This window comes from Equus asinus, chromosome 1, assembly GCF_041296235.1.
Source record: "Equus asinus isolate D_3611 breed Donkey chromosome 1, EquAss-T2T_v2, whole genome shotgun sequence".
NCBI classification, from domain to species: domain Eukaryota; kingdom Metazoa; phylum Chordata; class Mammalia; order Perissodactyla; family Equidae; genus Equus; species Equus asinus.
The window spans coordinates 184,948,410-184,972,885 of record NC_091790.1 but is presented as its reverse complement, the minus strand read 5'-3'; the positions used below and the strand labels follow the sequence as shown (position 1 = coordinate 184,972,885).

Genomic DNA, 24,476 nt, shown 5'->3' with positions numbered 1-24,476 from the left:
TAACTTTTGTTTATCTGGGAAAGTTTTTATTTCTCCATCATATTTGAAGGGTATTTTCACTGGGTAGAGTATTCTTGGCTGCAGGTTTTTGTCCTTCAGAGTTTTGAATATATCATTCCACTCTCTTCTAGCCTGTAAGGTATCTGCTGAGAAATCTGCTGATAGCCTTATGGGGGTTCCTTTGTAGGTTATTTTCTTCTGCCTTGCTGCCCTTAGTATTTTCTCTTTGTCGTTGATTTTTGCCAGCTTCACTACTATATGCCTTGGGGTTGGTCTTCTTACATTGATAAAGTTTGGAGATCTATTGGCTTCTGTCACATGAAGTTCCATCTCTCTCCCCTGGTTTTGAAAGTTCTCAGCCATTACTTCTTTGAACAGGCTTTCTGCCCACTTCTGCTTCTCTTCTCCCTATGGTATACCTATAATCCTTATGTTGCATCTCCTAATTGAGTCAGATAATTCTCAGAGAGTTTTTTCTTTTCTTTTTAGTCTTAGTTCTCTCGCCTCCTCCATCTGCAGCATTTCTATATTCCTGTCCTCAAAATTGCTAATTCTGTCCTCCATATGATCGACCCTACTGTTCAGAGAGTCCAGGTTTTTCTTAATTTCCTCCATTGTGTTCTTCATCTCCAGTATTTCTGATTGGTTCTTCTTTATAGTATCAAGCTCTTTTGTGACATAGCTCTTGAACTCATTGAGTTGTCTATCTGTATTCTCTTTTAACTCGTTGAGTTTTTTAATAATGGCTGTTTTGAAGTCATCATCATTTAGGTTATAGGCTTCATTGTCTTTGGGATTGTTTTCTGGGTACTTGTCATTTTCCTTCTGTTCTGGAGATGTAATATATTTTTTCATACTGCTTGATGGAGTGGATTTGTGCCTCTGCATAGAGATAGTTTAGTTACTGCTACCACTTGTTTCTACTGGTGTGTGTGTAGGGGGAGCAGCTGTTTAGACTGCACTGACCAGGAACCCTGTCAGCTGTTGCTAACTGGACCTGGGCCCCTCCTTGTAGTCACAGTGGTCTTGTGGGGTCCATCATCAGCTGTGGGGGCAATCGCAAGGGGGCTTCAGGCTGCTGGTGCCTACTGTTGCAGACCACCTAGACGTGCTCCCTCCTTGGGTTCTGCAACGGTGTCATGGGCTTTCCCAGCGGCTGGGAGCAGGGACACCTATATTTGCAGCTCTGTCACTGTCAGAGCCCACAAAATCTCACTTGTCCTCTATAGGTCACAGCAGAGCTATGGGTATCTTCTGCAGTCTGTGGTTAGCTCACCTAGCTATGCTGCTTTTGCCCCAGGGCCTTCCAGCCTTGTGATTGCTGGACGGTGCCTCTCCACTAGTGCTGTGCAGAGGCTTTCGCTGAGGCTGCTGTGGGACTGTAGAGTTTTCCCCTTGGGCCACAGAGCCAGGCTGCTGGAACTCCACCCAGCCTCCGACCACCCCCTCAGGAACTCCGGGAGCCCCTTCTCCCCTCTTCAACACAGCCAGAGTCCGTGTGTCTGGTGATGGTTGGTGGGCTGCTGCCCTGCCCAGGATCCTCCTCTTCGGGAGCCTCCCGGAGTTCTGAATGCTGGGCGGGGCCTCTCCACTAATGGCAAGTAGAGGCTTTCCCTGCCGCTGGTGTGGGACCCTGGAGTTTCCCCCTGGGCTGTGGAGCCGGGCCGCTGGAACTCCACCCAGCCCCAGTCCACTCCTATGGGATCTCTGGGAGCCCCTTTCCCAATCTGGAGCACAGCCAGAGTCTGTGAGTCTGGCGGTGGCTGGCAGGCCACTGCCCTTCCCGGGATCCTCCTCTTCTGGTGCCTCTCAGCATTCTGAATGCTGGGTGGGGCCTCTCTGCTAATGGTGAGTAGAGGCTTTCCCTGCTGCCGGTGTGGGACCCTGGAGTTTCCCTCTGGGCTTACGTGTAATTGCGGGGGGCTTAGGAAGGGCTGTAGTCACCTGTTTCCACCATCGCTCCGCCGGTGTGTGCACACTCCTACCCTTGGTGCATGGAGATGCTATGGGGGAATCTGCTGGAAGAAAGCCGCTTGCAGGTGCTAGGCTGTCAGGGGGTCAGGGGTCGGAGAGTTTTCATCTATCTCCACCTCCTCCCGGGGGGAAGTCCATCCGCCTTCTGATGTATAGCAGCACGGGTCTCTCAGGTGTCCTGAGATGCTGTATGGGTGTCCTTTGTTAACTGATGAATGTTCAATTAGTTGTAGATTCGAAGGGGGAGAGACAAAGAAAACTACTCACTCTGCCATCTTGGTGACGTCCGAACATGTACTTTTTAATACTTGGTGCTAGGACAACTGAATAGCCACTTGGAAAAAGATAAAATTAGATCCCTGTTTCATATCATACACATGGATGAACTCTAAATGGATAAGGAATATAAATTTAAAATACGAAACCATACAAGTACTAGAAGAAAACGTGAGTGTATTTCTCTTTAACCTTGATGCAGGGAAAAGCTTAGTTAATTATGACTAAAATTCTGAGGCAATAAAAGAAAAGATTGATAAGTTTATATACGTATTTTTTTTTAAATTACATGGCAAAACCACCATGAAATATAAGGTGAACCAGGGGTTTGCAGTAGGTCCGAGTTGTGGTACAAGCAGTTATTCTTAATTTATTTTCATGGTATCCTGCATGACATTGCCACTCATTTTATGGCAGAAGTGGTGTGACAGTGGGCTCATGACAAGGAGATCCAAGAGTTTTATCATATTCTGCTTCACCTAAGAGCAGATGGCCCAATGCACTGATGGGATGGCCTGTTGAATGCTCAGCTGAGGTACTTGGTTGGAGCTAGGACCCTGTGAGGTTGGGGAATTCTCCTCCAAGATACAGTATATGCATTGAATTAATGGTTAGTGTATGGTACTGTCACCAATAAATAGAATATGTGGGTCCAGGAATCAAGAAGTAGGTAGGACTGGCCCCTCTCACCCTGATTCCCTGTGACCCACTTGTAGAATTTATGCTTCCCATCCCCACCCTGAATGTGAATTTGAGGCCCTGGTTCCCAGGGGACAATGTTTTCAAGGGACAAGAAGGGGAAGCATTTAACCCATTGATTCCTAGTTCTTACTGGCTGAGTATTGTCTCCAGCACAGAAATATCCCACACTGTTGGATCACACATGTCTGAGTGACAAGTTGGCAACCACAGACATCTCACATTCCAGTGTCAGAGAAATCCTGGGGCAGGAGTTGAGCCAGTTTGCATATTTAAAATGATGACCACTTTGGATTCTTCGTGCTAGTGGACCAGCGGGTAAAGAAAGGAGCTGCTGTACTCATAGAGATAATTGACTTTGATCCCTATCAGGAGCTAGAGTTGTTTCTATATAAAGGTGGCAAAGAGCACTGTTATCTAGAATTCACTTGAGTATATTTTGGTGCATTCATGCTTGAGACTGTGGTGAATAGGGAACAACCAATGGTCCACCCAGGGTAAATCCAACAAAAGGCTCAGATCCTTTGGGATAAGGGTTTGAGACACCTACCAGACACATAACCAAGATACGATGAAGCGAGGGCTAAGAGTGGGGGAAATGTAGGATGAGTCGTTAGAGGAAAGAGGTGGTGAGTATCAGTTATTGCTTTGGAATGAGGTGTAGCAGCAAGGATTGTACCATGTTACACTCACCTTCCTGTCTCTTGTAGAAATAGTGGATAGTTACCATCTTGAAGACTCATGACAGATTAGATTTAATGGAAGACATGTTCAGATTTGAGGGGTGCAAAGGCTGGACGGTATTGGGTGCCACTTTTGAGCCACTTCACATTTTCTCAGGCTTTATCTTGATTCCAGCTGTGGCTGTCATCAACAGTTCTGTGTTCACTTGCATCGATAGTGCCTTACTTCAAGCATGCGCTGTGTGTTTCGCTTCCTGCCCTGTAGTTTCTCTGGCACTCCAGTTTGGGCACTCACTTGGAACTCACATGTGTGAGTTAACACTCTGGGGTTAAGTGTCAGCCAGGGGCTAAGAACTAGTGGATAGATTCTTTCCTTTTCATCACTTGGATATGTGGTTCTGAGATGTATTTCACAAGGCTTCTCAGAAGATTGCTCAGTGGATAACAAGTTGCCTGTCGCAGTGACATAGTGGAGAGAACTTCTTGAGAATGAGTTTCCCTCCTTCTCTGTTTAATTCCCTGTCCTTTGCTTCTCCTCCCTCAGAACACATTCCCAAATAAACTACCTGTATGTAAGCTTATCTGTCAGGGCAGCCCAAGCTAAGAGAGACATATGGAACAGGGGTTGGCAAACTGTGGCTCATGGCCAAAACTGCGCCCTCGTTTTGTAAACATAGTTTTATTGAAACACAGCCGTGCATGCCTATTTGTTTACATATTGTGTATGGCAACTTTCATGCCATCTACAAGCCAAGGAGAAGAAACCAAACTTGCCAACCGTGAGGTTTTTAATCTAATTGGAAAAATGCAAATATTTGTGAAAAACACTGGTTAATAAATTATTTATATCCAAACAATGAAATCTGTGCTAGCATTAAAAACATATTTTAGATATGTTGAGATATTCAAAAAAATCTGCCAATATGGGAAGATTCTCAAGTTATATTATTAAGTAAAAAAGGAAGGTGCCAGAAGAGTGGAGATCCATTGGCATGCATTTTTCTAAGTCTCTGTGGTTGTATGTATTTTTATAAACTTCCTTGAGAAAACGTAGGCAACCGTTCACAGTGGTTGTCTCTAGTTGAGTGGCACTACAAGCTAGGGTGAGTGAGGGGAGACTTAGACTTTATATTTTATGCCTTTCTGAATATTTTGAAAATGTATTGTTATATGAATGAAATACTTTTATAATTGAAAAAAGACGTGGAAGGACTATCAGTTATTCACAACTTTCTCGTCTTGGTGTCGTAATGGCGTGAGTTGGAGCTGTAGGCCATTGTGGATTATGTGAACGAAGCTGAGCGAGGGAGGAGATGTGAATAGTCAGTCTGGGGTAGTATAAATGCGCGGAGGACAGGGGAAGGGAGGACAAAAGAGTGAATAATATAATATAAAGGCGAAGAACCTCTTCAAAGTTGGACACGGAATTTTGTACATCAGTCCATACTTCTCTGCATGTTTTTAAAGCTCAGCAGAAAGGCTTGAAGCCATTGACAGTTGTCATTTTAGAACGCCATGTCTGAGAGAGACCTCAGGAGTTAATCATTTTAGTCATTTTCTTTTAAAGAATTAATGTCTAGTCTGAGGGATTTTTAGGATTTTTGAGGATTTCAGCCTGGGTATCTCTACCCCGTTGTCTTATTTTTTATGCCAACTATCAGTATCTAAAATAATGCATTTAGCGTATTTATGTGACTATTGTCTCTCTCTTCCCACTAGAATGTAAGCTCCATGAAAGCAAAGACTGTTTTGCTCACTGCTCTGTTAAGATTTAGAACAGTCTTCTTACACAGTAGTTTCAATATTTATCCAAAGAAGACACTCAATAAGTATTTGTTGAATCAGTAGCTGCATTAAGATAACTTTGGGGACAGCTGGAATTAGCTAGGGGTGGACTCCACAGGAGAGAAGACTCTACTCCAGTTGATCTTGTGATAACTTATTTGATTTTTCTCAGTCTGACTAAGGACATGACCGGAAAGGAAGATGTGTACCGAGGCCCGGCCATCAGGGCTCTCTGCAGAATCACTGATGTAAGTTCTCTTTGTTTTACTCAGTCATCGAAGGGTACACCGTGTTTGTCTGCAGGTGGCTATGTAAATTTAGTGGGATTCTCTAGTCTGACTTTGTGAATCTTCAGTGTAAGAGAAACATGACCACCAGAAAGGCTTTCGTGGCTCCAGGCTTTTTTTCTTTTAGATTGTTTTTTCCTTTTGTTTATTTAGATAGTCTATTTCTCTCTCTATTTGCCTTCATCGACTTTTGTTATTGTCAGGGCACATTCTTGCAGGAAACAAAAACCATTCAAATTTAGTTTTTTTTTTTTCTTTAAGCTTTATTACAGGATATGTATCTCTTAGAATTTGAGGTAAAGCTTACAGCCAGATGCCAGAGCAAGAAATAGGGCAGCTCTAAGGAACTCAGCAGCAAGATTTCTCAGATATTTACTAGTATGATCCATCATTTACCAGGCTCAAGCCTCCTCATCAGCTATTTAAGAGATCTGATTAGAGGCCTGGTTAGCCATCAGCCAGCCAGTTGCTTGTATCTACTTGGGTCTGAGTCAGGTGTAACCTTGACTCTGTCTGTTGTCTCTGGAGGGATGAGATTATATAGTTATGTTAGGCTGTCCCTTCCTAGGACCTCTGAGTAGGAAAGGTTAAAATGAAGGGCGGGCTGGGCATTGCCACGCAGATTGAATACTATTTCAGCTTTATTCCTGCTTGGGTATATTTTATATGTATCTTCTCGAGTTTTAAAGGTTGAGCAGGATCAAATGGTAAATCTGGATCCTAGAAGGAGTAATAGAAACAGTTTAGTATTTTTTTCTGCTCAGCTGTTTTGTTGTGGTTGTTTTTGTTTTTAGCATTAAATTGGTAGCATAAGACTTGCTGACGCCAGTGCTAGCGATCAGACTCGTTATCTGAATATTGATCTCAGTCTGTTTACGCATCTTCATATGTCAGCGCCTTCCTGGTGCTAAGCTTTCTTCCAGTGAAATTGAAAAAGAACTTTGTTTTCAGAGGATCTCATCTTGAGGGCTCACTATGGTAGTATATTAAACACTTAATTTCTTACGTATCTAAAATAATCAGGGATCACATTTGATTTATAGGACTCTATATCCCCTTCACATAGAGGTATCTTCAGGACTTCTAAAGCAGCTTCCATCCCCATCTGGGAGTTAGTTTTATATCAGCCCTGATAAGTTGAGCCTCTAATTCCTCAAATTGGGATGCTCCACTTTGAGACAGTTTACTTCATTGTTGAACAGTCCTTCTTCCTTACATATACTCTTAAGTGTTCCTCCTTGAAGCTTCCACTCCGTTGTCTGGATTCCACCCTCTGAGATATGATTATTATGTGTTCCTTTGAATGCATTCTAAATATTTGCACAGAAACAAATATATGACTGGTGTTTGTAAATTATTTTGAAGTGGTAATTTTGCGTGAAAATGTCTGCTTTAACAGCTTTTTCTTTACTGAATGTTAATAGGGAACAATGTTGCAAGCCATTGAAAGATACATGAAGCAGGCCATTGTGGATAAAGTCTCCAGCGTATCCAGTTCAGCGTTGGTATCTTCCTTAGTAAGTAAACAAGTAGCCCCCTGCTTCTTATGCAAGGTACAGTTTCTAGTTGCTAAAACAAAGTAGCACTAAGATTCTCTCACAAATGAAACGTTTAAAAAATGTGCATACATCTCTATTACTTTATCCAAGAATGTTTTCTCTGCCAGGGGAGCATTTAGCAATTAAAATGGGCAGTTAAGGGGGCCGGCCTGGTGGCTTAGCCCGTAAGTGTGCACGTTCCACTTTGGTGGCCCGGGGTTTGCTGGTTCGGATCCCGGGTGCAGACATGGCACCGCTTGGCAAGCCATGCTGTGGTTGGCGTCTCACATATAAAGTAGAGGAAGATGGGCACGGATGTGAGCTCAGGGCCAGTCTTCCTCAGCAAAAAGAGGAGGATTGGCAGCAGTTAGCTCAGGGCTAATCTTCCTCAAAAAAAAAAAAAAAGGGCAGTTAAAAACATGAAATTTTCATATATTTGAAAGGTTTTGGTAATCAGAAAGTTATGTTGTACACATAATAAAGATGGTAGGTGAGGGTGAGGTGAGGGACAGGAAGGAAACTGAGGGTCCATCTCTCTCTTTAAATCTTCCTTTGGAAGTGACCTGCACTCTTACCTTTTGCTTCTTTGTCCTCTGCTTTCCTTGGGGCCCTGTGTCTGCAGTGTCCTTTGCTCCAAGTCTCCTAGCCCACTTCTAAATTTCCTCCCAGGAAGTGATCTTTGTTTTAGTCACAGCTTTTCTTTCTTTCTTTTATCAAAACAAAATTTATTCCTTACAACCTATCACATTGCATTTGATTAAAATTGGTAACTGATGTCTGAATGGATTAGATCATCTGAATCAGAGAAGTTCCTGATTCTGGAATATAATTGGTCAAGTTTCACAGCAGGTGATATATCAGGACTCTGGTTCTTTCTTCTAGGTGAGTTTCCTGGAAGTGAAACCTATAATGTGAACATTATTTAAGTACTATTCTATTGACTGTCCATTCCCTTCCTGTCCTTCCCCTCTAATTGCTTCCTTATTCACACTTCGCCCAACCCACAAACATAGTCACCTTTGCAAAGAGGTCTTGGAGAAAGTGTTTCTGGTTTATCAGTTGCCTCAGGAATAGAAACTTGAAATACTTACAAAGTTACAAAGTTGTTTCTTTCTGTTAGAAATTTCTCTTAGTGATTTTCCAAGAAAATGAACTCATGTTTCTGAACTTCTGGTGACCATGCATTGTCTGTTCTTAATTTTTTCCATATTTAGCACATGATGAAGATCAGCTATGATGTTGTTAAGCGCTGGGTCAATGAAGCCCAAGAAGCTGCTTCAAGTGATAATATTATGGTTCAGGTACTGTCATTAAATCACCTTAGCTTATGTCTTAAGATCAACCTTCTTTAACCACATATTGTAGGGGTAATTTATTGATTCCGCAGATGAGTATTAGCTAAAGTCTAATACTAAGCAGCTTACTGTTAACTAGCCTATTAGTGCATATTCTCAAGTAGGTATCCTACTAATTATGACTACTGCCATGGGCCCTGCTAGTGTTTAGGAGAAACTGTAAGGACGTTCGAGAAAGGTTCTTATATTCAGTAGTAGTTTGAAATGTTCATTCCAAAGGTCACAATGCATTTCAGCCCTTTATTTGAAAAATAATTTGTGAAGAGGATGTTCACTTCCAAGCATTTTAGGCCTTGATTTTAGTAGACATTATAAAAACATTAAAGGGTAATTTTTAGTTTGTAAAGCTTTAAAACCGTTTTGTTGGAAAGATCTCCCTTTCATATTCATAGGCTATTCCTAATTAAAAGGAACAAGAGTAAATTCTTAACTGGCAATTTTATGTAAAGTACCCCATTTGTATTTGAGAGGGTACTTATTTATCCCCTTTCAATGTTTACAACTTCTCATGTTAGCATATTCAGTTACAAGGAAATAGAACAGTAATTTTTCCCTTGGGAAACATTCTCACTCTCCTAACTGTGATCGTTATGTTTTCACACAAAGTGCCACGATAATTACACTTCTTATGCCTACTTTAGGAGATTAATCCTTTAACTACTAACATGGCCACAGATGATTTAAAGCCACTAAAAGAGACCTGTAAGACTGCTGAGGCTTTGGACCTGAGAGCCTTTGTACTAGGGACATATGGGTAGTGCTGAGCCTGCTGGAGCTTCTTCAGATTGTGTCACCTCTTTAATACGGCCCGGTCTGAGTTCACTACTTCTGGGGGTGAATTAGAAACTCATCCCTCAGTCTTGCCTGTTTGATTCAGTATAAAAAAGATATTCTAGTTGTATACATTATACTTGGGTATCTTTTTATTAAAAATCTAGTTCCATATGATTCTATTTTCATGTAAGTTTTATCCTCTTCCTACTCAGCTTCCTGTATATTACATTCTTTTTCTTGTTCTTTAGTATCATGCATTGGGAGTCCTGTATCACCTTAAGAAGAACGATCGCCTTGCTGTTTCTAAGATGTTGAATAAATTCACTAAATGCGGTCTCAAATCACAGTTTGCTTACTGCATGCTGATCCGAATTGCCAGTCGCTTACTAAAAGAAAATGAGGAAGGGTAAGTGTCTTCACTTAAACCATTTGCTGGTTAATATGCCAAAGAGTTTACCTCCTTTATGAATGTTTTTTAGGCAGTGCCAACTTTACAGAGGGATTTGATGTTTTCCAAATTGAAAAAAAAATCATAGAATTCCAAGTAACACACCTTCTTTTTTTCTTAATGTGTTTTTTGGTATATGTACTTAATAGATTATGATTGCTGATAATACAATGACAAACTGATATTAAACAAAAAATACTTATAGATCATGGAGTATACAATAATTAAATGTGAAAACTGGAAGTGATGTTAAGAATCATCTTGTGGGGCCGGCCCTGTGGCCCAGTGGTTAAGTTCTCGCGCTCTGCTTTGGCGGCCCAGGGTTTCTCCAGTTCAGATCCTGGGCATGGACCTAGCACCTGTCATCAAAGCATACTGAGGCAGCATCCCACATAGCACAACTAGAAGGACCCACAACTAGAAAATACAACTGTGTACTCGAGGGGACTTGGGGAGAGGAAGGAAAAAAAAGAGATTGGCAAAAGATGTTAATTCAGGGCCAGTCTTAAAAAAAAACACAAAAAACGAATCATCTTGTTTATTCCTTTTATTTTTCTAAAAAAGAGTGTTGAAATACTGCGTTTAATGATTTATTTGTTTAAATGATCAATTTATTTAAAGGGCATGAGGGAGACAAACAGAACTACACGTTTGTAAGGTTTGTATTATTCATGTAGTAGTGTTATTTTATTTGATGGTAGACTGTGATAACATAAGGATGAATATTATAATCTCCTGTGTAATCACTAAAAAAGACTAGGAGATATAACGTAAATGTCAACAGAGAAGGTAAAATGGAATATTAAAAAATCTTCGGTTGAACTTCCTGCTTCCAGTAATGGTGGAGTAGCTTGATGTTAGCCCTCCTGCAAATAATGATTTTATTATTAGTACAAAACTCTGTCTCCCCAGAACAAGAAAACCCACAACTGTCTGAAAGAACTGGTGAGTGGTGAAAAGCAGGCAAAAACTGCAGGGAAGCTGACGCCTGAAAGACAGAAGCTATCCTGGGTGAAGATTTGTGTAACTCTGGCTGGTCTCCTGAGGGCACTCCACAGTTCCTGGGTGTGGGATCAGAGGAAAACACCGTATTTACTGGACGGGGTGGGGGTGGGGGTGTCAGAACACAGTGTGAAATCGGAAGAGTAATGAAAACTTAGAGTGTAAATCCTGGAAAGGAGGGAGCCACAAATGGGGTGAAACTCAAAATCAATTTTAAACTGTAAAAATTGTTGACCACTGAATTATGCATATACAGGGAAAGACTCTAGGAAACCTGGCAAAAAGCAGAAGCTGTCAGCTGAAGCTGAAGCTGAAAGAACAGAATGGAGAATTCAGCTGCAACTTACTGTGGAAGACATCAAGTTTGGAGTTTGATTCCAGCCTAGTTCACTGCCTGCTAGAGAAACATTATAAATTCTGTCTTTGCATCATATTAATCACAATGTCTATATACAGTAAAAAATAGCGAGAAGTGCAAAGAATTTGGAAAATGTGACCAGTAATTAAGAGGAAAAGCAATCAATAGAAACTGACCCTGATATGACTCAGATATTAGAATTAGCAGATAAAAACTTTAAAGCATCTATTGTAAATTTGTTAAAGACTTTAATGGGAAATAGTTATAATGAATGAAAAGGGGAAATGGAAACTATAAAAAGGAGCTAAAATGAAATCTAGAGCTTAAAATACTGTATCAGTCAGAATTCGACCAGAGAAGCAGAATCCATAGGAGATAAATGTATAAAGAGATTTATTACAAGGAATTGGCATATGCAGTTTTGGGGCTTGCTAAGCAAGTCCAAAATCCATAGGGCAGGCTGTCAGAAAGGCAAGATCACAGGCAGGCTGGAACTCATGGGCATGGGCCAAAGCTGCTGTCCACTGGTACTCTTTGCCATTGCACATTTTACTATAAACATCAAGAAACCAGGTCACACCTTCAACACTTTCCTTGGAAAGTCCCTCAAGTAAATATGCAAGTTCATCACATACAAGTTCTGCTTTCCACGCGACTGCAGGACACAGTTACACCAAGCTCCCTGCCGATGTCTTACAAGGATTTACCTACTTCCAGTTTATAGTAACTTCCTCACTTCCTGCTGCTCCTCCTAGACCAGCTTTCTCTAAGCAGTCTGTGAGCCCTCACTGGCAGTGACATTAAAGACCAGATGTCTGATAAATCTTTTCAAGGCAGTTTAGGCTTTCTTCATCATGCTACTCAACGTTTTTCCAGGCTCCACCCACTTCCTGATTCCAAAGATGTTTCCACAATTTTAGGTATTTGTTATAGCAGTACCTCACTTCCAGGTACCAGAATTGGTATTAGTTTTTTATTGCTGCCATAACAAATTACCACAAATGTAACAGCCTGTCACCACATCCATTTATCACCTCACAGTTCTGTAAGTTAGATGTAGGTCTCACGGGCTAAGGTCAAGATGTTGGCACGGTGCTGTTGCTTCTGGAGGCTTTGGGGGAAAATCTGCTTCCAATCTTATTTCTTTGCAGTCATAGATTGTAGGTCCCTGTTTCCTTCCTAGCTGTCAGCCAGGGGTTGGTCTGTGCCGTGTAAGGTCGTATATTCACAGGTTCCATGGAGGAAGGCATGGACATCTTTGGGGGCCATTCTGCCTGCTACAGGTACAATAACTGAAATGGATAATTTGCTGGATGGGCCTAACACCAGATTAGAGATGGCTGATGAAAGAGTGAAAGGGTTAGAGTTAGTGAATTTGCAGATAGAGCAATAGAAAGTAACTAATCTGAAGAACAGAGAGCAAACAGATTAAAGAAAAATAAACAGAGCTTCAGAAAACTGTGGGGTAATATCAAGTGGCCTACCACTTGATATGTAATTGAAATTCCAGAGGGAGATGTGAGAGAATGGAGCAAAAAAGAGAAATGAAGAAATAATAAATAAAGACTTCCCAATAAGCATTTATTCTAGCAGGGCAAGGATGATCTAACAGTCAAAAATCAACATAATATTTCTCATTTAAAGAATAAAGGAGAAAAATCTTAATGGATGCAAAGAAGGCAATTCAATGGCAATTTGTGATTAAAAATCTCTTTTCAAGGCAAAGAATAGAAGGGAACATCATTATTCTGATAAGAGTACCAAAAAATCTCCAGTAAACTTTATGCTTGTTGCCAAATTATTAAAGGCTCTCCCCTTGAGATTGTGAGTGAGACAAGGATGCCTGCTAATTTTTGGAATAGCATTTTACTGGAGGTCCTACTTGGTGCAGTAAGTCAAGAAAATGAAATATCTAAAGATTTGAAAGAGGACATAAAACTGTCTTTGCAGACAACATGATTGTGTATATAGAAAATGCAAAATAATCTACACATTATCTATTAGAATTGATACATGAATTCACCAAGGGTACTGGATAGGTCAATATCCAAAATCAATTTTATTTCTATATATAAGCAACCAACAGATAAGATACAATTTTGAAAAGATGGTACCGTTTGTACTAAAATCAAATGCTTAGGAATAAATCTACCAAAAATTGTATAAATCTCTACACAGAAAATTATGAAGTGTCATTTAAAGTATGACTTGAATAATTGGAGGGATATGTCATGTTCTTAGAGTGGAATATTTAATACTGGAAAGATAATTACATCTTCTTCTTTTGATCTATGGATTCAGTGAACCCCCAATCAGAATCTCATTTGGGTTCCTTTAAATACCAACCAGAAATGCATACATTTGTGTGTCAAAAGACATACTAAAGATACCTTTAGTGCTATTATTCATAATAGCTCTGAAATGGAAATAGTCCAAATGTCCATCAATGCTAGAATCAAAAAATGAATTGTGGTGTATGCAGTCAGTAGTATACAACAATGGAAATGAACAAATTACTGTTAAATGCAGCCACATGGATAAATCTCACTAAGAAGTCACACACATACATTCTGTATAGTTCCATGTAAGTTAATTTCAGACTTAGGCACAACTAATGTATAGTATTAAAAGTTAGGATAGTATTTATCTTTAGGGCAGCAGCACAGTAGTGCTTGGAAGGTGGCATGTAGGGGGCTTCTGGAGTGTTTGAAATACTTATTTTCTTAATCATGGTGGGTTTGTAATAATTTAGTTATGATTTAGTTGTCTATTGTTGCATATCAAATTACTGCAAAACTTAACCAGATTAAAAGGACAATAAATATTTATTTTCCCACACAATTTCTGTGGGTCAGGGATTTGGGAGTATCTTAGCTGGATGGTTCCTGCTTGAGGTCTTTCATGAGGTTGCAACCAAGATGTCGGCCAGGGTTGCATCACCTGAAGGTTTGATGGAGGCTGGAGAATCTGGTTCCACGGTAGCTCACGCATGTCACTCGTGCCTCGATGCAGGCTGTTGGTAGGACACCTCAGTTCCTTGCCGTGTGGATCTCTCCACAGGGCTGCTTGAATGACCTCATACCATTTTGGCTGACTTACCCCAGAGCGAGTGATACCAGAGAGTGCAAAGTGGGAGTCACAATCATTTTTATGATCTAGTGTTTGAAAACACATTCCATCTCTGCAGAGTTCTGTTGGATAAAAGGTTCAGTGTGGATGGGGATTACACAAGGGAGTAAATAAAGGGAAACAAGAATTCTTGGGGGTGTTTTCAAGGTTGGCTACTGTACTGGTCTGCTAGCGCTGTCATAACAAAATGCCACAGACTGGGTGGCTTAAACAACAGAGAGACATTTTCCCACAGTTGGGGAGGCCAGAAGCCCGAGATCAGGCTGCCAGCAGGGTTGTTGTTCATTCAGTGAGAGCTTTCTCTCAGGCTGCAGATGGCCGCCCTCTCACCGTGAGCTCCCATGATCTTCCCTCAGCGCCTGTGTACGGAGAGGAGGAGGAGCTCTCTGTCGTCTCCTCTATAAGGACATTAATCCTGGCAGATCAGGACCCCACCCACATGACCCCCTTTAACCTTACTTCCTTCCTTACAGGCCCCGGCTCCAAATAGGCTCCAAATAGAGTCACACTGTGGGTTAGGGCTTCAATATACGAATTTAGGTGGTGGGGGGTGGGGCACACAAACATGCCATCCATAAAAGTTACATCACGTACTTTTCTATATTTTTCTTATAATTTAATACAAAATTAATTTCCAAAATTGGCTGATAATTTCTCAGACTTGTAGAAAGAAAGATACCATCTGCAGAGTGAAGAAAAACAAAAAAGCACCAAATGCTGAGTAGAATGAAGGACAAAGATAAACAAGCAAGCACATTCTAACTGAACTTTTTTTAACATCAAGGATAAAGAGAAAATTCTAAAAGTTCTATGAAAGTGAAGATATTTGACCCATAGTTTTACTTCAGATTTCTCTCAGCTGCATTGCAGCCAAGGCAGCAGTGGGGCGTGTGTGCCCAGGGTTGTGGGAAGATAACTGTCAGCTGGAATTCCGTACCCAGCCAGACCGTCACACTGGGGGCGGAAGAAAGGTGCTCTCAGACATAAGGGTTTACTGCAAATAGTTTACCAGTCACTTTGTGAGAATCGTCCATCGATTTACTCCCCCAGGAACAAATAGAGGCTCAGAAGGCAGTCGTGGATTTAAGAAGTAATAGTATAACAATTGATCATTCTAAATAGATGACATTGTAACTTTTTAAAATTTAATAGCAAGCTCAAACATTCCAGAGGACAGTGTCATGATAAATTATGGTGTAGAAGGTGGTATTAGATGGAAGTAAAAGCATGCTAAGCTTTTTTTTGGGGGGGGGGCTTGTTTGGGAGGAAGATCTCGTTAATGGTTAATATTAAACTTTGTTAGGTAAAGAATTGGGTTAGTAACTAAGACTATAAATGGAATGTAAAGCTTTATGTTGAAATAAAAATGGAACGGGCTGGCCTGGTGGCGTAGTGGTAAAGTTCACATGCTCTGCTTTGGCGGCCCGGGGTTTGCAGGTTTGGATCCCAGGTGTGGACATGGCATCAACTTGGCAAGCCATGGTGGCAGCCATCCCACATATTAAGTAGAGGAAGATGGGCACTGATGTTAGCTCAGGGCCAGTCTTCTTCAGCAAAAAGAGGAGGATGTTAGCTCAGGGCTAATCTTCCTTAAAAAAAAAAAAAGACAAAATGGGATTTTGTACTTTGAGAAAAGTAACGATCTAAAAAATGATATAACAGAAATGAACTTGTATATACTTAATAGCATTATTTCAAAATATGTAAAGCAAAATCTTAAAGAAATATAAGAAATTCTTGGGAAAATTTAAACACACCTGTCTCAGAAACTGACAAATCAATTATAAAAACCTAAGACTGTAGTTGATCTGTGTATCACTGGTAACAAAATTGACCTCATATTTAGAACCCTGTGTCCAAGAGAGAATATACAATATTAATTCTTTAAAATTTTTTACTTGAGCAACATAATGTACATATTGAAAAAATGCATAAAATTTATAGTTGTATGTACATTGTATCTAGTTGCTGGGGAACACTCAGATAATGACCATGCATTAGGTAGTAGTACATTTCTGGTATCCCAGAAATGCTTTATGTATCTTTCTTGATCATAACTACCCCCAGCAGAAACCACTATTCTGACTTTTATGGTAGTCATTTCTTTGCTTTTCTTTAGATTTTTACCCCTTGTGTAAACATCCCCAAACAGTATGGTTTAGTTTTGCCTTGTTTTGCACACTCTATCCACAGAATCATGCTATATTGTGCTGCTTGTTTTTTTCACTCAATATTTTGGTTTAAGATTCACCTTTGTTTTTTGCTGTAGTTCTAGTTCATTTTAATTATATGTATATCTCCTTGATTGAATACTTCCTAGTTCATTTATATTCATTCTTCTGTTAATGGGCATTTGAATGGCTTTCTGTTTTGAGCACTTATTAATGAAATCACTATAAACAGCATCCCTGTGCCTATACCACACTGCCTCATGACCATAGGTTTCTTTCTTTGTATGTAAGCATGCATTTCTACAGGGTATATATCTACGAGTGGAATTGCTAGATCATTGGGTATACATCTCTTTACTAGGTAATGTTAGACTTTTTTTTTAGTGATTGTACCAATTTATATTCCAGCCAGTGGTGTGAGATTACCTGAGCCAAGACTTGATGCTGTCAGACTTTAAAAATTTTACTAATCTGAGATAATATATTTTTTCATTGAGATATAACTCACATACCATAAAATTCACCTGTTTTTTTTGGTGAGTAAGATTGGCCCTGAGCTAACATCTATTGCCAATCTTCCTTTTTTTGCTTGAGGAAGAGTGTCACTGAGCTAACATCTGTGCCTCTCTTTTGTATGTAGGATGCCACCACAACATGGCTTGATGTGCAGTATGTAGATCCATCCATGCCTGGGATATAAACCAGTGAACCCCAGGCCACCGAAGCAGAGTGTGCAAACTTAACCACTACACCACCAGGCTGACCCCAAAATTCACCTTTTTAAAATATATAATTCAGTGGTCTTTAGTATATTCACAGAGTTGTGTAACTACCACCATTTATTCCAGAACATTTTTATCACCCCAAAAAGAAACCCCTAACCCGTTAACCCCACTCCCTATTCTCCTCTCCCCACAGCCCCTGGAAAACATTAATCTGCTTCCTGTCTCTTATGGATTTTCCTGTTCTGGACATTTCATATTAATGGAATCATACAATATGTGGTCTTTTATTTCTGGTTTCTTTCACTTGCAGTGTTTTCAAGGTTCATATGTATTGTAGAAATATCAGTACTTTATTCTTTTTATAGCTGAATAGTATCCCACTGGGTGGCTATACCATATTTTATTTATCCATTTGTCTGTTGATAGACATTTGGGTACTTTCTGCTTTTTGGCTATTATGAATAATGCCACTATTATCAGTTGTGCATAATTTGTTTTTTGAGGAAGATTAGTCCTGAGCTAACATCGGCCGCCAATCCTCCTCTTTTTGCTGAGGAAGGTCGGCCCTGAGCTAACATCTGTGCCAATCTTCCTTTATTTTATATGTCGGACGCCTGCCACAGCATGGCTTGATAAGCGGTGGTAGGTCTGTACCCAGGATCCGAACTGGTGAACCCCGGGCCGCCAAAGCAGAGCACTTGAACTTAACCGCTATGCCGCCAGGCAGGCCCCTGTGCATAATTTTTTATGTGAACATGTTTGCAAGTCTCCTAAGCATCTATCTAGGAGTAGATTGCTGAGTCATTATGTAACTCTATGTTTAACTTTAAACTGTTTTCCAAAGTGGCTGTCCCATTTTACATTCTTGCCCGCAGTGTGTGAAGGTTCCAGTTTCACCACATCCTCACTAACACTTAGTACTGTCTGACTTTTTTATTATACACACCATAGTAGGTGTGAAGACATATCTCACTGTGGATGGTTTTTTCCCATTGGAAAAGTCTGATTGAAAAAAAATTGTACAAGTTAGTTGTTGGTTTGACAGTAACAAAGGCTGCATTTCCCTGATGGCTGATGATGTCGTACATCTTCTCATGTGCTCATTGGGCATTTGTATGTCTTCTTTGGAGAAAGGTCTATTCAAATCCTTTGCTCATTTAAAAAATCGAGTTGTCTTTTATTGTTGAATTGTAGTAGTTAAGTATATTTTGGATACTAGATTTTATTAGATAGATAATTTGCAAATATTTCCTTCTATTAGGTGGGTTGTCTTTTCATTTTCTTTATAGTGTCCTTTGAAGTATTGAAGTTTTAAATTTTTATGAAGTCCAGTTTGTCTATTTTTTTCTTTGATTGCTTGTGCTTTTGGTATTATACCTAGGAAACCATCGTCTAATCCAGGGTCACAAGGATTTACACCTGTGCTTTCTTCTTCTAAGAGTTTTATAGTTTCATCTTTTACCTTTAGGTCCTTGATACGTTTTGAGATAGATTTTTTAATGGTGTGAGGTAGGGGTCCCATTTCATTCTTTTGCCTGTGGATATCCAGTTGCAATGTGAGTTTGCTATTGTCTCAGCACCATTTGGTGAAAGATTATTCTTTCTTCATTGAATTGTCTTGGCATCCTTGTCAAATCATTGTGGTTTTAATTTGTAATTCCTTGATTACTAATAAGTTTGAGAACCTTTTCCTATGTTTATTAGCCATTATTGGCCCCCCATTGCCCATTCATTCTAGGTCAGTGTACAGAGGTCTATCAGGGCAGTTTTTACATCATGAGAGAGGAATTATAACCCTTGGGCTTTGAGGCTTTTAAACTGCATTAAGTACAGAAGCATCAACCACTCACTGTTGTGATCAGGGATGGGTGGCAGAAGTAATGTAGTGTGGCAGGCATTATATCTGATGCCACAGAAATAAAAAGATCATAAGAGACTACTACGAACAATTATATGCCAACCAACTGGATAAACTAGAACCTATTTTGACAACTTAGCATAAATTTTGAGGAGAAGCAGCCTTTCCCTGGCATAATCAGGGCCTGGAATCCAAAGCTTGCAGTTGTATGATACGACACACTAGTCGTGGGAATCCCTATGTCCGCCTTCACGGTTGGGGAAGTACCAGCCCCTCCCTTGGCATGATGGGAAGGAGCTTGAGTCCAAGCTTTGTGCTTGACCGGAATTGATTGCCTTACACATTTGGCTGAGTCCAGTTGTAATGGAGGTCCATAGGAATCCAGCTTTTTTCCTGGGTGGCCAGCAGATCAGTTTTGGACAAAATGACGCTCACCCCTCACTTGTTAATTCTCAGAATTTCTCTGGCAGTTCTTTTTGATTTTGTATGTACATTATCATAGATGGAGTTTCAAAAAGTTGGTTTCTCACTGTAAACTTCCCTCTTAATACTGCACTTACTGCATCCCAATGTCATGTTTTTGTCTCAAGATATTTTCTAATTTCCCTTTTGATTTATTCCTTGACTTATTGGTAGTTCAAGAGTCTGTTAATTTCCACATATTTGTGAATTTTCCAGTTTTCCTTCTGTTGTTGATTTCTAGTTTCACTCCATTGTGGTCAAAAAAGATACTTGGTATGATTTTAATCCTTTTAAATTTGTTAAGATATATTTTGTGACCTAATATGTGATCTATGCTGGAGAATAGATCACATTGTGTGTGCAGTTGAGAAGAATGTGTGCTCTGCTGCTGTTGGCTGGACTGTTCTGTATACGTCTGTTAGGTCCATTTGGTCTATAATGTTGTTTCAGTCCACTTTTTCCTTACTGATCTTCTATCTGGATGTTCTATCCGTTATTCAAAGTGGGGTGTTGAAGTCTCCTACTATTATTGTATTGCCATCTATTTTTCTCTTCAGATCTGTCAGTGTTTGCTTTATATATTTAGTTTTTTGAGAATTGTTTTCAACTATTCTAGGTCCTTTGCATTTTCATATAAATTTTAGGATCAGCTTTGAATTTCTACAACAACTCTGCCTGCGTTTTGATAGGGATTGCATTGAATAGAACAAGAGATCTATTTTGAATAAATCAATTTGGGAGAGTTGCCATCTTGACAGTATTGAGTCTTTCAGTCCATGAACAGAGACTTCTCCATTTATTTAGATTTCTCAGCAGGGTTTTGTTGTTTTCAGTGTAAAGTCTTGCATTTCTTTTATTAAATTTATTTCTATTTTCTTTCTGATGCTATTATGAATGGGATTGTTTTATTAATTTTGCTTTGGATTAATTATTGCCAATATATAGAGATACAATTGATTTTGCATGTTAATCTTGTATCCTGTAGCCTTGCTATGGTCATTTATTAGTTCCATTTATGTGTGTGTATTCCTTGGGATTTTCTTTGTCCAGGCTCATGTCATCTGTAAACAAAGACAGTTTTACTTCTTCCTTTCCAAACTGGATGTCTTTAATTTCTTTTTATTGCCTAACTATACTGTCTTGAACCTTTAGTACAATGTACAGTAGAGGTGGTGAAAGCAGGCATCCTTGCCTTGTCCGTGATCTTAAGGGGAAAGCATTAAGCCTGACGTTAACTGTGAATTTTATGAAGTTGTCCTTTATCAGGTTGAGGACATTCCCTTCAACCTCTAGTTTTTTGAGAGTATTTATCATGCATGGATATTAGATTTTGTTAATTACTTTTTCTGCATCTATTAAGATGATGATTTGGTTTCTGTCCTTTTATTATTAATTTGGTATATAACATGAATTGATTTTCTGTTGTTAAACCAATTTTGCGTTCCTGGGATAAATACTACTTGATTATGGTGTGTAATTCTTTTTATATTGCTGGACTCAGTTTGCTGGTATTTTGTCAGGGAGTTTTGTGTCTATGTCAGGAGGGATATTAGTCTGTAGCTTTTCTGTGGTAATTTGTCAGGCTTTGTTACCTGGGTAATACTGGCATCATGGCATTGGGGGAGAAGTAGTGTGCCCTCCTCATTTATTTTCTGAAAGAATTTATGAAGGATTGGTATTACTTCTTTAAATATTTGATAGCATTAACCAATGAAGCCAGCAGGACTTACGCTTTTTTTTTTGAGGGAAGATTTTAAATAACTAACTCATAGGTCTGTTTAGATTGCGTATTTCTTTGTGAGTCAGTTTTGGTAGTCTGGTATTTCTAGAAATTAATCCAAGTTATCTAATTAGTTGGCGTATAGTTGTTCACAGCCAGCCCTGATGGTCTAGTGGTCAAGATTCGATTGTCATACTGTGGCAGCTGCATGTTGCTGTGATGCTGGAAGCTATGCCACCGGTATTTCAACTAGTAGGGTCACCCATAGTGGACGGGTTTCAGTGGAGCTTCCAGACTAGACACATTAGGAAGAAGGACCTGATCAACCACTTCTGAAAAAATTGGCCATGAAAATCCTATGAACAGCAGTAGAGAATTGTCTGATACAGTGCTGGAAGGTGAGAAGATGGTGCAAAAGACCAGGCAGGGTTCTGCTGTGCTGTACACAGGGTCACTAGGAGTTAGAATTGACGCAGTGGTACTAACACCAAACAAAAAATTGTTTGTGATGTTCTCTTATAATCATTTTAATTTCTTTAGGGTCAGCAGTGTTGTCTTCTCCTTCATCCCTGATTTTGTTAATTTGTGTTTTTTTCTCTTTTCTTCTTAGTCTAGCTGAAGGTTTGTCAATTTTATCGATCTTTTCAAAAACTAACTTTGGGTTTCCTTGATTTATTATTATTATTTTTCTGTATTCTAGTCCATTGATTGCTGCTCTGATCTCTTTGTTTCCTTATTCTGCTTGCTGTGGGCTTGGTTCACTCTGCTTTTTCTAATTTCTTAATTGTGGAAGCTTAGGTTATTGATTTGAGACCTTTCTTCTTTTCTGGTATAGGTGTTTAAATCTATAAATTTCCCTCCAAGCATTGCTTTAGCTGCATCTCATAAATTTTGATTTGCTGTGTTTTCATTTTCATTCGCTTTCAAATATTTTCTCATTTTTCATTTGATTTATTCTTGATCCATGGGTTACTTAGAAATATGTTGTTTAATTTCCAAATATTTGAGGATTTCCCTGATTTATTTTCCATTGTTGATTTATAATTTAATTCAATTGTGGTTGGGAAACATGCTTTGATGATTTCCATCCTTTTAAATCTGTTGCGACTTGTTTCATGACTGGCATTTAATCCATCCTTGATAACTGTCCACATACACATGGAAATAATGCATATTTCATAGTCATTGGGTTAAATCTTCTAAGTTGAGTTGGGTGATTATGTTGTTCAAGTCTTCTATATCCTTGATGATCTTCTGTCTAGTTCTTCTATCAATTATTGGGTGAGTATAGACATCTCCAACTATTACTGTTAAATGATCTATTTCTCCTTTTGTTTTGTCAAGTTTTGCTTCATGTATTTTGAGACTCTGTTGTTAAGTGTGTATATGTTTATCGTTGTTAAGTGATCCTGACGTATTCCCCTCTTTCTCATTATGAAATTTCTTTTTGTCTCTTGTAATATTCTTAAATTCCATTTTGTCTGATATTAATATAGCCACTCCTGATCTCTTATGGTTACTGTTTGCATGGCATATCTTTCCCATCTTTTTACTTTCATCCTATTTGTATCTTTGAATCTAATGTGTGTCTCTTATAGATAGTCTATGGTGGGGTCTTGCTTTTTGATCCTATCTGGCAATCTCTATCTTTTGTTTAGGAAGTTTAGACCATTCATATTTAATATAATTATTGATACAGTTAGATTTATCTTTTCCATTTTGCTATTTGTTATAAGTCTCCTGTCTTTTTGTTCCTCTATTCCTCTTTGACTGCCTTCTTTTGTGTTAAATACGTATTTTTAGTGTATCACCTTAATGTCTCTGTCAATATATTTACTTTTTTTTTCAGTTTTTTCCTAGTTGTTACTCTAGAGATTAGAATATTCATTTTAATTTACCACAATCTACTTCAGATTAATACTAACTTAATTTTAGTAAAATATAGAATCTTTGCTCCAATATAGTTTCATTCTCTCCCTGCTCCTTTTGGTATTATTGTCACATATATTACATGTACATGTGTTATCAATCCAACAATGTAGTGTTATGATTATTGCTTTATACAATTTTACGTCCTTTAAAGTAGTTAAGAAGAGAAGTGAAAAGAACGTATCTATAGAATCTTTTATATCATCTCATGTATTTACCATTTCTAGTGTTCTTTGTTTCTCCTTGATTATTCACATCACTGATTGGAATCAATCTTTCAGTCTAAAGGACTTCCTTTAGTATTCTTTGTAAATCAGGTCTGTTAGCAATACATTCTCTAAGTCATCATTTATCTGGGAATGTCCCTTTTTTAAATATTGGTGAGAAAGATTGGCCCTGAGCTAACATCTGTTGCCAGTCTTCCTCTTTTTAGCTTGAGGAAGACTGGCCCTGAGCTAACATCTGTGTCAGTCTTCCTCTATTTTGTATGTGGGACACTGCCACAGCATGGGTTGATGAGCAGTGTGTAGGTCCACACCCAGGATCCGAACCTGTGAACCCCGGGCCGCCGAAATAGAGTGTGCAAACTTACCCACTATGCCACCTGGCCAGCCCCCAGGGAATGTCCTTTTTTAGCCTTCATTTTTGGAGGGTAGTTTTGCAGTTAGAGAATTCTTGTCTTTATTTCCACACTTTGAATATAGCATTCTACTGCCCTTTTACTTCCATTATTTCAGGTAAAAAGTCAGCCATTAACCCTGTTAGTGCCCTGAACCCCTGAACAATGTGGTGAGTAGTTGTCATCTTGCTGCTGTCAGGATTTTCTCTTTGTCTTATGCTTTTAGCAGTTTGACTATGGTGTATCTGTGTGAGTCTTTTTATATTTATCCTACTTGGCATCTGTTGGGCTTCTCAAGTGCTTATTTTTCATCAAATTTGGGAGGTTTTTGGCCATTATTTCTTCAAATATTCCTTTTGCCCCTTTGCCCCTCTCCTTTCCTTCTGGGGCTCCTATTATGCAAATGCTGGCACACTTGGTCATATTCCACAGGTCTCCAAGGCTCTGTTATTTTTTCCTCATTCTTTTTTCTTTATTTTCCTAAGCTCAATTAGCTCAATTTACCTACTTCAAGTTTAGTGCTTCTTTCTATTGCCAGTGTAAGTCCACTGCTGAATTGCAGATTTGAATTTTTCATTTCAGTTATTACACTTTCCAAATCCGGAATTTCTATTTAGTTCCTTAAAAAACAACAACAACAACAAATCTCATTTCTCTCTCTTTATTGATATTTTCTCTTTGGTG

The 24,476-nt window shown here is 39.2% G+C and overlaps 1 protein-coding gene across 1 annotated transcript in view; it reads left to right on the top strand.

The window, feature by feature from the left end:
- Positions 1 to 24,476, top strand: part of COPG2 (COPI coat complex subunit gamma 2) — a 307,326-nt gene that overhangs the window by 41,174 nt on the left and 241,676 nt on the right. Inside the window, exons 6-9 of the mRNA XM_070513489.1 lie at positions 5,590 to 5,665; positions 7,129 to 7,221; positions 8,457 to 8,543; positions 9,620 to 9,777. Coding sequence (XP_070369590.1) covers positions 5,590 to 5,665; positions 7,129 to 7,221; positions 8,457 to 8,543; positions 9,620 to 9,777 — 414 coding nt within the window. The remainder of the gene's footprint in view (positions 1 to 5,589; positions 5,666 to 7,128; positions 7,222 to 8,456; positions 8,544 to 9,619; positions 9,778 to 24,476) is intronic.